The sequence below is a fragment of the Oncorhynchus tshawytscha genome, linkage group LG18 (assembly GCF_018296145.1).
Source record: "Oncorhynchus tshawytscha isolate Ot180627B linkage group LG18, Otsh_v2.0, whole genome shotgun sequence".
Classification (NCBI taxonomy): Eukaryota; Metazoa; Chordata; class Actinopteri; order Salmoniformes; family Salmonidae; genus Oncorhynchus; species Oncorhynchus tshawytscha.
This window is the reverse complement of record NC_056446.1, coordinates 15,435,697-15,450,162: the sequence shown is the minus strand read 5'-3', so window position 1 is coordinate 15,450,162 and position 14,466 is coordinate 15,435,697. Positions and strand designations below refer to the sequence as shown.

The 14,466-nt window shown below is 39.4% G+C and overlaps 1 protein-coding gene across 9 annotated transcripts in view; it reads right to left on the bottom strand.

The window, feature by feature from the left end:
* Positions 1 to 14,466, bottom strand: part of trdn (triadin) — a 50,057-nt gene continuing 35,591 nt past the window's right edge. For 2 of the 9 annotated variants that reach the window (XM_024377975.2, XM_024377976.2), the window contains exons 22-30: positions 14,376 to 14,423; positions 14,216 to 14,269; positions 14,063 to 14,107; positions 13,913 to 13,981; positions 9,536 to 9,586; positions 8,493 to 8,771; positions 8,359 to 8,388; positions 736 to 783; positions 2 to 510 (exon numbers count right to left, since the gene is read on the bottom strand). In XM_024377975.2, the coding sequence (XP_024233743.2) occupies positions 350 to 510; positions 736 to 783; positions 8,359 to 8,388; positions 8,493 to 8,771; positions 9,536 to 9,586; positions 13,913 to 13,981; positions 14,063 to 14,107; positions 14,216 to 14,269; positions 14,376 to 14,423 (785 nt within the window). In that variant the 3' untranslated portion in view covers positions 2 to 349. Of the gene's footprint in view, positions 511 to 735; positions 784 to 7,974; positions 8,017 to 8,358; positions 8,389 to 8,492; positions 8,772 to 9,535; positions 9,587 to 11,135; positions 13,664 to 13,912; positions 13,982 to 14,062; positions 14,108 to 14,215; positions 14,270 to 14,375; positions 14,424 to 14,466 lie in introns of those variants that run through there. The other 7 variants (XM_024377972.2, XM_024377974.2, XM_024377978.2 and 4 more) reach the window with 6 other exon arrangements.

Sequence of the window (14,466 nt, the reverse complement as noted above, 5' to 3'; positions counted from 1 at the left end):
GGTTCTACTTGGAACCAAAAACGGTTTTACCTGGAACCAAAAAGGGTTCTCCTATTGGGACAGCCAAAGATCCCTTTTGTAACCGTTTTTCTAAGAGTGTTGAAAAAGCAGCAAAGCCACAACTAAAGGAAAGGAAATTAGGGGCTTAGAAACTCACGGGAGCTCGACCGGTCATAGAAAAATAAATAATACTGTACTGTCCATCCATCCTTCCCCTTTAGTTCCTGATGTGTCCTCCGTTTTCAATGAGAAGCCAGTGGGCCAGCAGTAAATACAAGCAGCGCCACCTGCTGGTTAAGGTTGAAGTGCAGACTGAGATGAGGGAGCAGCATAGGGGTGAGGAGCTCGTCTACTGTCCCACTGCTCGGGCTTTCTGCTGCTGCACCTGCTGCATCATCATGGACTGCATGGCTGGGCTCATCGACACAGGGGTCACACCAGGGGTGGAAGGTAGCAAAGGGTAGTGGGCACTCTTTCCACCAATAAAAACACACTGCAAGAATGTTTGACCTGTAAGGTACAGTGAGGAAAAATAAGGAATAAATTAAGGATTTGTTATTTTTGCATGTGTTTGCTAACAGGAAGAAGAAGCATGATGCTGTGGCCAATATCTTGAAAACTGCTGATATTTTGGGACTGTATCAACAGTGGACTAATTAAACAAATATCAAAAGACCGTTTTTGAGTGGCGTTTCCCTTTATGATGGACAGAACTTTCTCCATCAGTCATCTTACCCGACGTCTTCTTCTTGTCCGGGGCACTCTCCTCAGTCTGAGAATCTTCTGACGTGGGATAAGAACACAGAGAATCAGAGATAGAACATGTATGAGAGTGAGAGGACAAAGACTATCTCAAGGTACCCAATGTATATATTCTCCTTGTATAAATACACAATGTGATAGGTCTCTCTTCCCCCTACTGTAGATTTAATATATCCATTACAGAGAATATTAAGGGAATTTCAAAGCAGACCCTTTCAACCCCAATGGGACTTATCCAGGCCTGTGGAGACTACAGGGATGCAGGGAATGTGTGCGGCTGTGCTGACATGATAAAGGCTCACTCTCCTGGGGAATTCTGATCAGAAAGTCTATAGTAGACCACTGGGAAAAATGGACTGTGAATTTCAATGATACAAATGACCTTAAAAACTACTGTGATGGATGAAGAAAGTAGAATCATTTCCCCATTATAAAGAGATGTTTTTAATGTTTTTAATCGAATCAAATATGACACAGATTTTTTGCTTGGTCCTTAGGGAGAAAAACAGAGAATCCACAGCATAAATCCAAAGCGCAACACCGGTTGCTAAATAAGGAAAATGTGGCTAAATGCTGGAACCTTGGATACTCTTAACTAATAAGATGAATGCATTAACATCGCAATTAACTCAGGAAGGAGAGCTGTAGTAAAATGAAAGAAAAACCCTTGAATGAGTAGGTGTCTCCAAACTTTTGACTGGCACTGCATATCAAAGAACATGACATATTCTTTTTTAAATATATCATTATATATTTAAAACCCATATATAAACATGACATACATTTTAAAATATATGATCTTATATTTTAATAACATATATAAGTCACCCCCCCCTTGTTAAATGCATTTATTGCTTTGAAATCTATTCCAGAAACATTTTAGTTTTTTACATGTAGGAATACATTTTTTTCTAATTGCATTTAGTGTTAAGCAAACATATTATTACTTTGTTGTTTCTTGTATCTACTGTATATGATACTTGCCAAATCATTTTGAGATTAGATTGGGATGGCGTAGACTATTGTAGGTTTATGATTTGTGATCTATAAGTTTTAAAAACACACAAAATCACATTGTATTTATTAAACATGGTTTAGATGTTGTTGTTTTAATCCATGACTGTATATCGTTGAAATCCACGTTTATTTGGGCCTGAGTCCTCCAAGGATTTCCTTTGGGTATTGTTCATGCCTTTTGTCACCAGCAGGGGGCGGGGGAGCTCAGTGGTTTGTGTCCCCACTCCCCTCAACAACACTCGAAGAAGTGACAACTAACCGTTTCTCTTCCTGCCTCTTTTTCTTTGTTCTCTTAAACAGATACAGTGCATTCGGAAAGTATTCAGACCCCTTGACTTTTTTCACATTTTATTACGTCATAGCCTTATTCTAAAATGGATGACAAAGTTTTTCCCCCTCATCAATTTACACACAATACCCCATAATGACAAAGCAAAGACAGTTATTTTGCACATAAAAAAACGGAAATATGACATTTACATAAGTATTCAGACCCTTTACTCAGTACTTTGTTGACACACTTTTGGCAGCGATTACAGCCTCAAGTCTTCTTGGGTATGGCACACATGTATTTGGGGAGTATCCCATTCTTCTCTGCAGATCCTCTCAAGCTCTGTCAGGTTGGATGGGGAGCGTTGCTGCACAGCTATTTTCAGGTCACTCCAGAGATGTTCGATCTGGGTTCAAGTCCGGGCTCTGGCTGGGCCACTCAAGGACATTCAGAGACTTGTTCCAAAGCCACTCCTGCATAGTTTTGGCTGTGTGCTTAGGGTCGTTGGAAGATGAACTTTCGTCCCAGCCTGAGGTCCTGAGTGCTCTGGAGCAGGTTTTCATCAAGAATCTCTCTGCACTTTGCTACGTTCATATTTCCCTCGATCCTGACTAGTCTCCCAGTCCCTGCCACTGAAAAACATCCACACAGCATGATGCTGTCACCACCATGCTGCACCATAGGGATGGTGCCAGGTTTCCTCCAGATGTGAAGCTTGGCATTCAGGCCAAAGAGTTCAATCTTGGTTTTATCAGACCAGAGAATCTTGTTTCTCATGGTCTGAGAGTCCTTTAGGTGCCTTTTGGGAAACTCCAAGCGGGCTGTCATGTTCCTTTTACTGAGTGGCTTCCGTCTGGCCACACTACCAAGAAGACCTGATTAGTGGAGTGCTGCCAAAATGGTTGTCCTTCTGGAAAGTTCTCCCATCTCCACAGAGGAACTCTGGAGCTCTGTCAGATTGACCATCGGGTTCTTGGTCACCTCCCTGACCACTGGGTCAGGCATTAATGGTCAAGGATTTCTCCCCCGATTGCTCAATTTAATAAATGTGCAAAAGTGTCTAAAACCTGTTTTCGCTTTATCATTATGGGTTGTTGTGTGTAGAATTTTTTTATTTAATGAATTTTAGAATAAGACTGTAAGACTAACAAAATGTGGAAAAAGTCAAGAGGTCTGAATACTTTCCAAATGCACTTTATGTGGTCACCGAAAGTAGGGCGAACCCAGACACATCACAGGATCTATAAAGCTGAAGCATCAGTTTAGAATGTTTTCTCACCACCAAATATGGTAGTGAGAGGAAGTCCAGTTGCGGGTAGTGGGACAGGATGGAACTAGGTGGAACTGGCCCGACATTCTGCTCATATACGGATAACAGGCGTTGTGTCCGAGATACATTGCCTGTGAAAAGAGGCTACTAGAAAGAGGCTAGGTTCACCCAAACCAACACTGTTTCAGATGGGAATGTCCATTTTACTCATTCCAATTCTATGCGACAATGGCTGTGGTACAGTATGTCTATGTATGTATTATCTGTAGTACAGATAGGCCAGTGTCATTCCCTAATCTTACTTCATTACACACACTGTATATATATACTATATAGACTTTTCTATTGTGTTATTGACTGTACATTAGTTTATTCCATGTGTAACTGTCACATCCTGACCATAGAGACCTTATTTTCTATGGATGAGTAGGTCAGGGCGTGACTTGGGGTTAGGCGAGTTTATATTTTCTATGTGGGGTTCTAGTTTTGTTTTTCTATGTTGGTGATTTTGTATGATTCCCAATTAAGAGGCAGCTGGTAATCGTTGTCTCTAATTGGGGATCATATTTAGGTAGCTTGTTTCAACCTGTGTTTTGTGGGATATTGTTTATGGTTGTATGGTTAGCACTCCATTGTCGTCACGTTTCGTATTTCTTTATTGTTTTTGTGTGTTTCACGAAATAAAGATGTGGAACCCAGATCACGCTGCACGTTGGTCCGAGTGTGCTTCAAACGATTGTGACAGTAACTCTGTGTTGTTGTTTGTGTCGCGCTGTTTTGCTTTATCTTGTCCAGGTCGCAGTTGTAAATGAGAGCTTGTTCTCAACTGGCCTACCTGGTTAAATAAAGGTGAAAAAACAACAACATTATCTTCAGAACTAACTCACATTTGAATATCTGGCTGTGTCATTATGACTTTGGAGAATTATTTATGACACACTTATTTCATTTGAAAAAATTCTAGGTGGCAAAGCTGAAAGGGGAGAAGACTGGGAGAAAAAGTGAAAGAAGTACTGCAATAACTGCCGAGCAGTTTTTTTGTTCATCAATTTCAAATGAGCATTTGACAGTGTGCGGGTATAGTCATGGTATTTTTTAAAAGAATATGACATCACTCATGGCATGCTAACATTCAATAATCTCCAAACTGCATGCAGAGATTATATTGGTATTCATGAGTTAATCTCTGGGTAAGTAAAAAAAAATGACCTAAATCTCGAAATCTGTCAGTATCCCTTTAAAAATTAATACCCCATAACAGGTTGGGGTCAATTTCTATTTAATAGAAGTGAAGATGTTAAAAGGATAGTTAACTTTTTTACACCAAATAGTCAGTTGGCTAACAAAAAAACACAAATTTGACTAAGTTACATGTTTGTGGCTAAATCCCCTCAAGTTAATAGTGACTATTTAAACAACTTTGAATTATGGATTACAGTTCCTACTGGCCCATAGACTGCTTTCAGGGTAAGGAACCATCTGACTGGCTATAAGGTGTAAACAAGTGAACTATCCCTTAATTGAATTTACAAGTCAATCATTGTAAATAGGGCATTAATGGTCAAGGATTTCTTATTAAACTGAATCTTTTCACATTGATGTATGAGCCCGAGCCCGAGCCCAAACCCAACCCCTAACTGTTCTATGTTCTCTTTATCTTACATGTGTTTCTTCTCCACAAATTAAGTTTTAACAAGGCACACCTGTTCATTGAAATGCATTCCAGATGACTACCTCATGAAGCTGGTTGAGAGAATGCCGAGAGTGTGCAAAGCTCTCACCAAGGCAAAGGGTGGCTACTTTGAAGAATCTCAAATATAATATAGATTTTGATTTGTTTAACCCTTTTTGGTTAATACATGATTCCATGTGTGTTGTTTCATAGTTTTGATGTTGTCACTATTATTCTACAATGTAGAAAATAGTCAATATAAAGAAATATATGTCACATATATGAAAAGGGCCAATTCTTGTATATTTAAACATATACTGTATGAGACATACACTACCGTTCAAAAGTTTGGGGTCAGATTTTTTGTCCATTACAATAACATCAAATTGATCAGAAATACAGTGTAGACATTGTTAATATTGTAAATGACTATTGTAGCTGGAAAAGACACCTCACAAGTCCTCAATTGGCAGCTTCATTAAATAGTACCCGCAAAACACCCGTCTCAACGTCAACAGTGAAGAGACGACTCCGGGATGCTGGCCTTCTAGGCAGAGTTGCAAAGAAAAAGCCATATCTCAGACTGGCCAATAAAAATAAAAGATTAAGACGGGCAAAAGAACACAGACACTGGACAGGGGACCTCTGCCTAGAAGGCCAGCATCCCGGAGTCGCCTCTTCACTGTTGACGTTGAGACTGGTGTTTTGTGGGTACTATTTAATGAAGCTGACACTTATATACATATATAAGCATATATGGGCATATATATTTCCACCATATACAGTATGCCCATATAAAACATATAAGAAATATACAGTGCCTTGCGAAAGTATTCGGCCCCCTTGAACTTTGCGACCTTTTGCCACATTTCAGGCTTCAAACATAAAGATATAAAACTGTATTTTTTTGTGAAGAATCAACAACCAGTGGGACACAATCATGAAGTGGAACGACATTTATTGGATATTTCAAACTTTTTTAACAAATCAAAAACTGAAAAATTGGGCGTGCAAAATTATTCAGCCCCCTTAAGTTAATCGCACCTTTTGCTGCGATTACAGCTGTAAGTCGCTTGGGGTATGTCTCTATCAGTTTTGCACATCGAGAGACTGAATTTTTTCCCCATTCCTCCTTGCAAAACAGCTCGAGCTCAGTGAGGTTGGATGGAGAGCATTTGTGAACAGCAGTTTTCAGTTCTTTCCACAGATTCTCGATTGGATTCAGGTCTGGACTTTGACTTGGCCATTCTAACACCTGGATATGTTTATTTTTTAACCATTCCATTGTAGATTTTGCTTTATGTTTTGGATCATTGTCTTGTTGGAAGACAAATCTCCGTCCCAGTCTCAGGTCTTTTGCAGACTCCATCAGGTTTTCTTCCAGAATGGTCCTGCATTTGGCTCCATCCATCTTCCCATCAATTTTAACCATCTTCCCTGTCCCTGCTGATGAAAAGCAGGCCCAAACCATGATGCTGCCACCACCATGTTTGACAGTGGGGATGGTGTGTTCAGGGTGATGAGCTGTGTTGCTTTTACGCCAAACATAACGTTTTGCATTGTTGCCAAAAAGTTCAATTTTGGTTTCATCTTACCAGAGCACCTTCTTCCACATGTTTGTGTGTCTCCCAGGTGGCTTGTGGCAAACTTTAAACAACACTTTTTATGGATATCTTTAAGAAATGGCTTTCTTCTTGCCACTCTTCCATAAAGGCCAGATTTGTGCAATATACGACTGATTGTTATCCTATGGACAGAGTCTCCCACCTCAGCTGTAGATCTCTGCAGTTCATCCAGAGTGATCATGGGCCTCTTGGCTGCATCTCTGATCAGTCTTCTCCTTGTATGAGCTGAAAGTTTAGAGGGACGGCCAGGTCTTGGTAGATTTGCAGTGGTCTGATACTCCTTCCATTTCAATATTATCGCTTGCACAGTGCTCCTTGGGATGTTTAAAGCTTGGGAAATCTTTTTGTATCCAAATCCGGCTTTAAACTTCTTCACAACAGTATCTCGGACCTGCCTGGTGTGTTCCTTGTTCTTCATGATGCTCTCTGCGCTTTTAACGGACCTCTGAGACTATCACAGTGCAGGTGCATTTATACGGAGACTTGATTACACACAGGTGGATTGTATTTATCATCATTAGTCATTTAGGTCAACATTGGATCATTCAGAGATCCTCACTGAACTTCTGGAGAGAGTTTGCTGCACTGAAAGTAAAGGGGCTGAATAATTTTGCACGCCCAATTTTTCAGTTTTTGATTTGTTAAAAAAGTTTGGAATATCCAATAAATGTTGTTCCACTTCATGATTGTGTCCCACTTGTTGTTGATTCTTCACAAAAAAATACAGTTTTATATCTTTATGTTTGAAGCCTGAAATGTGGCAAAAGGTCGCAAAGTTCAAGGGGGCCGAATACTTTCGCAAGGCACTGTACATGGTACATATCCTGTACTGTATGTTTGTTTACCATAACCTAAGTGTAGAGAGAGGGAAGGTCATGCAGGGAGCACAAGCATGACTAAAACCCTTATTTAAAAGAAAGCAACTGCTGCAGGTCTTAAAATATATATAAATCAGTCCGTTTTGCTATAATATTATACATACAGTACATGTAGTATTGCTTAAGGTTCGGGGTACGGTGTGAGGCAAATCACACAGGACGTGAGGAGAGAGTGACTTGGAAGATGGGTCAGGAAGGGATGGGACTAGAATATCAAGAATCCACTGGGCCACTCAATAGAACATCCCCCTAATGTATTTAATGCATTTGGTTTAAAATCCAGTAAGTGTTATTACTATTTATCACTAGGCATAATCTCTCTCAATAACTAAATGCTGGCTCTGTGAACAGTGTTTAATAGCACATCATCAACACGATTAATTTACTCCCAATAAATCACCACAGAGCAATTAACAGTAGAGAGAGAGAATCCTATTCTCTTTTGAGTTGACCAGTGGAGTGGAAGATATAGCTACTACCTTAGTCCTGAGTAGAAGCTAAAGAAGATTCTGCTCCAATCTCTAGAAATGGTAAACATATGATCATTGTAATGTGAAATCGCAAGGGAAACTGTTGCTACAGTAGCTAACTAATAAAAATCATATTTGCATATGATCAACATCACATCAATTGTATAAATGGTGTGTAAATATGAACTCATAAAAAAATCACATGTATATGATTCCCACTTCCAGACTACCGTAGCAGTCAATGTTTTACGCATTACATTTGGATTTTACTAGTCTGAGACCACACACGGAGATAATCCTAAATAGTAAATGCATCAGACAGAGCACCAGCATGCTACATCCGTATCTCTCATTTGAATCAAGCACAGGCACAAGGCATTGGTATTTACTCACTTGCTTTACCAGGGGTCTTTACTTCTTTTTCTGAAATCATAGGAAAAAAGAATCAAGCATAAATAATCAAAAGACATCAATAATGTATGAACTGTTTGAGGAAAGGTATCATTTGATACTTTGAGCCAACATACCTTGAGCCTCTTTCACAGCTTTCTTCTCAGCCTTCTCAGTCTTCTCAGCCTTCTCAGTATTCTCAGCCTTCTCAGTCTCCTCAGTATTCTCAGCCTTCTCAGTCTTCTCAGTTTCCTCAGTATTCTCAGTCTTTTTAGTCTTCTCAGCCTTCTCAGCCTTCTCAGTCTTCTTAGTCTTCTCAGTCTTCTTAGTCTTCTCAGCCTTCTCAGTATTCTCAGCCTTCTCAGTCTTCTCAGCCTTCTCAGTCTTTTTAGTCTTCTCAGCCTTCTCAGCTTTATCTATGAGAAGATACAAATGCCAGTCAACCTGTTCTTCAAACTCTGCTTATAATCTCAAACATTTTCTCTTCAAACTGTAACACAAAGTGACATGGCTGTAATTGCAGTTTTGCCATGCATAAACGTCCTCTCTAATCAAGTGACGAGAGACTGGTTTTATTTTTCATGTGTTGTTTGTTCCGGGAAAATGTACATAATGATTGATGTGAAAGAGAATCATGCAACGCTGATTCAAAACAGATCTGCGCTGTCGAGTACCCAAAGTAATTCTGCCGGGCCTTTGTCTAAAGTCATGGCGTTTGACAGATCCAATTTCTTCTTGTCAACTAGTGTTTTGTGTTTAATAAGCATGAGAAAGTTAACTGATGCTGGCATGTAGTTAACCTATCACTATAATGCTATACCATTATGCGTGGCATGCTATTCAATAAAAAATGTGCCGCTTTACAAAACACTATAATAGAGAAAAAGAGGGCATCCAGTGATTAGAATATGACATTTTACAAGGTTGATCCATGGACAAGGAGCTCCTCAATAAAACAATGAATAATAAAAATAAAACAACACATTTGATGGTGCTATTTAGCATGATAGATGTATTCAAACCCTTGAAACCCCTCGTTTGTTGCTGCTCCACTTTTAGGCAAGAGAAGGAATGCATTAAGTCCTACACGGATTCACGTGGTAAACAAACAAAAGACAGGAAGTGACCTGCTTATCGAAAGAAAGGAGATGTCTTGCTTCGGGATTGAACATTTACTTACGTGGTTTAGTGGGCTGGGCCGTCTTCACCGAGTGTGTGGCTTTAGCTTTGGCTGAAAGAAAACAAATAAAACCATTAAGTACATTTACAATAACAATACAATGACACATTTACAAGCATTTTGGTGTATGCCGGGATCAGATAAAGGTTTTGCACCATGTACACTATTCAGCGACAATGTCTTACTTAACTGTAATTATGCAAACAGCGTTTGAATTAGTTGAAACTTGAACAAGTCATTCACGAACAGCGTTCAAAGCGTTTCATGACAACTATAAGTCAATCTGTGCACCTTGCGATGACACGTGACCGTCAATAAAAGTTGGAGAATGAACTATGCACCCAGTAAACAATTCTAGTCTTTTACGTATTTATGTCGAGGAGGGACTGCAATGGCATGGAGGAACTCAATGCCGCATCACAATCTATTGATTGATCACTCTAGTTGACCTGAGGTCATTCATTAAATTGAGCCATTTGCCTCAGGTTTATTGATTAAAAGTCTTGGCAGCCGCACTTTGATATAGGCTGCATTTCACATGGTCAATACCGGATTTCCACTTTTCCTCAGCTCAGTTCATTACTGGAATCTAGTGTTTTTGGCCTGGCAATGAAAGGCTGCAGCCCATCCCAAATATCCCATAGCTAGAGGATGAGGCTTAGTCAAACAAGGACTGTAATGTCTGATCGCTCTATTGGAAGATAAAAGGAGATGCTGTTTGTAGTTGTGTAAACAGATACACGGCGTAGACATTGCTATAGTAGCTAGGTTTGATAACATCTAATCCTTTTTTAAAATTCAACAGCAGCATACATTTGCACTGAAAACAATTTTTACCATCCCGAAAATGTATTAAAATATGTACCCCCAAAAAAATGACATCACATTTTTGGGAGTGGCCCACCGTTGCTAAATGAATATAGGGGAAACACTGGAGCTGTGCATTACCAACAGTGTTATAGTATATGGTACAGTATATATAATGTACTGTATGCTCGTTTACCATACCCTAAGTGCAGAGAGTGGGAAGGACATGGCAGTGAACACAAGCATGACTACAACCCTTATTTAAAAGTAACTGCTGCTCAATCAGGTCTTAAAATACATGTAAATCAGTCCGTTTTGCTTTAATATTATACATGCATTACATGTAGATAGCCATCATACTGACAATAAGGATTAAGTATTGCTTACGGTTCAGGGTACGGTGTGAGGCAAATCACACAGGACGCGAGGAGAGAGTGATTTGGAAGATGGGTCAGGAAGGGATGGGACTAGAATATCAAGAATCCACTGGTTCACTCAATAGAACATCCCCCTAATGGAATCTAGTGTTGTTGGCCTGTGCAATATGACGCTGCAGCCCATCCCATACACACCATAGCTAAAGGATGAAGCTTAGTCAAACAAAGACTGTAATATCTGATCGCTCTATTGGAAGATAAAAGAAGAGTCTGTTTGTAGTTGTGTAAACAGATATGGTATACTGCGTCCATGTTGCTATGGTAGCTAGCTTTTACAACCACGTTTTGAATTCAGTAGCAACATCTATTCAAACTAGATCCTAGCATTTATATACTTTTATATGAACAGAACCCACCGCCTGATGTCTTCACATCCTTCACCTTGTCTTCTTCTTATGCAAGGAGGAAAGATGTATATGAGTGACATGCATTCTAATCAAACACATGCATTCTAATCAAACACATGCATTCTAATCAAACACATGCATTCTAATCAAACACATGCATTCTAATCAAACACATGCATTCTAATCAAACACATGCATTCTAATCAAACACATGCATTCTAATCAAACACATGCATTCTAATCAAACACATGCATTCTAATCAAACACATGCATTCTAATCAAACACATGCATTCTAATCAAACACATGCATTCTAATCAAACACATGCATTCTAATCAAACACATGCATTCTAATCAAACACATGAATTCTAATCTAGCTGTGAAAACGTCAAACAGTAGGAACATGCCAGTCTTAGCAGTCACCGGGTCCATCTATATCACAAATCCAAATAGATTACCGTCTTTTATAAAAAACTCTTTGAAGATGTTACATTACACATACTCTACGCATACTCTTTCCCTAACCTTGTGTGGGAATGTATAAATCGGATTTCAGTGCTGTACAATGTATTGCCTGCAGTGCAGCAAGACATACAACAGGAGTCTGGGTTTTGACCCCAATAAGAATCCAATCTAAGAAACTCCACAGATAAAATGTTCCGTCATTAGCTACTTGTTTTGCCTACACAACAATCTACAACAACACCAACATGTGACCCTTTACAAGATACGTTTCAGCACAAAGCTCTATAAAACAATGCAAAGGGGACTTTTTAAATTCATCTTTGGCTGGTGTAAACAGCCTCAGGGTAAAGCCAGGGTAAATCGCACAGAAGTGTGTTTTATAGGGTTAAAGGCCAGCTTTTGAGAATCTCACAAAGCTACCAGGTTCTTTCTTTGGAACTAGACAAGGGAGTTAAAAACCGTTGAAATCACTTATTCATTCTAATGAAGAGAGATTCATCAGTTATGCAAAAGGATATGTAATACCCAGATGACACCCTATTTCACCCTACTGTATGCTTATCATCAATGTAGTCAAAACACAGCAAAGCCATATAGAGTTAACCATGTTTGTTTTGTTTTCACAGATGTCCCACTGTTTGTGTTTGATTTTAGAGTTCAAGTCCTTGAAGGGAATTACTGTACATCTGGAGTGAAGTTCTTCCAAACCCATTACCCAGGTCAGTAAATCGGCACTTTGCTCTACCATGCAGACAAACCGCAGGCAGTATACAGGGAGGTAATTCAGAGAGGGATCCTATGGTAATGGGCTAGATACAGGGAGGAAATTAGGCATTGGGTGGAAGGAGCAGAACATATGCCGAGGGTAGACAAAAAAAGAAATGTCAGGTAAACATTTGAACCCTACATTTAACTGCTCAGGAGAGTGTGGAGACAATCAGGATGCCTGTATGAGAGACTCCAACCTACATACATGACCTGATCGCTCCATGCTCCGCAGAACACGTATTCAGTTATTCGGTATGCTGCATTTCCGAGGTTGTTCATACTTGTTTAGCCAATACAATAATTGAGCGAGGAAATAAACTCATCCATGTTGTGGGCCTCGGGGAAGGGTTGCCATAGTAATGTGATGGAGGGTTGAGCACGCGATGACGGTATTCACCAACAGAGGAAATGGAATAGCATAATCTTATTAACATCGAGAGATAACTGGAGGAAAAACTGGATGTATTAGAGATGTTGCAGCATCCTTCTGAAGGATTTTTTGCAAGTGACATATTATTATATATTGTGTAAAAAACCAAGCTCCCACTCTGCTAATAGGGGTCATCCTGTAGGTTTCATAACCATTAGGTGTTTCAGCTGTTTAAAAATGGATACTTCAGGATTTTGACAACTTCCCCAGAGTCAGACGAATTAGTGGGTACCATTCTTATGTCTCTGTGTCCAGTATGAAGGAAGTTCGCCAGCCAATGCTAACCAACATTAGCGCCGTGATTGGAAGTATATGGGTATCTGCTCGCAACTACCTGTAACTTCCCTTGAAGTGTTAACCTGTTTGTTTCCACAAAAAAAAACTCAAAAGTCCACTCGAAGCATAAGTCAACTCATTCTTACTTTTTCTCTCTGCCACTTTCGGTTTCTCTTTTGCTGATGGGAAGACGTTTCTATTCATGTACCACGTAATAAAAATGCAAAGGGAAAACAGTGAAAGACATAATACTCCGTTTCTGCTCTGCACACTAATAGATGGGACTGATGCACTTTACTGTGCCTGCTTCAGGTGCGCGAGTTAGCTTCTCCTTCATTGCAGGGGCCTAAAAGTGTGAGCACAGTTAGACAGCCTGATTCCAATTTTCATTGTATCTAACTGAAAAGAATCTGTATTTAGTGTGAAAAACATTTCAATTGCTGTGTGGCTAACTTTTCTCGTAGACGTGGGTCTTATAGCGACAACTCTTCCGGTGGCTTTTGCCATTGGCACCACTACATTTGTGTGGTTACCTTTTCTCATAGTGGGGACTCTTGGAGTGGCTTTCTCTTTAGGGGCCTCGGGTTCGAAAACAACTAGGGCAGAGATTCTATTATTTATCACATTACATACTAATAAAACAAAAAGATAATAAGGCTCCTGATTGAACAAGTTAATTAAGCCCAGCAGGATGTAGGAAGCGCTATTCCATTCTTTACAAGCGACCATTTGGCTTTGGCTTTTGCAGCAGATGGTTCTGATAGAAAGAATACATGTAATACGTGTCTAACTACAATCCATGGTGAACATTTACTCAAGTTAACATTTGTGAAATACAGTATTACCTTTCTTGGTAGAGGGTGTGGTTGTCTGGCTAGTGGTTGCCTTGACTTTTTCTTTGGAGATTGCAGGCTCTAAAAAATATATATATATATCCATACTTAGAACATATGGTAATTTGTTGACTGTAAAAACTTGATCTAAGTTGATGTTACCTTTCTTTGGAGGAGTTATTTTGTCCTTGTCCTTTTCCACAGGATCTGAGACAAAGGAAAATAAAAAAATATATGCTTCATCATTCAAAATACAGTATTCATACAACTCAATGTTGCTCTGAGAATCCCATGGCAACTAAATATATTTGTTACCTTTCTTGGCAGTTGTTGTTTTAGCTTTATCTTTGGAAACAACAACCTCTGAAACTCAGAACACAGACCAAAAAAACTTAAATTCACACACTGAACAACTCTAAAAGGTAGACATATATAAAATGCCTGTGTATACATATTACAACCTACGCTGAAGTACCTTTCTTTGTCGTGGAAGGTTTTGCCTTTTCTTCAGAGACAACAGCTCCTGGAATGAAAATATCATGGTCAACATTTTCAAATAAATGTCA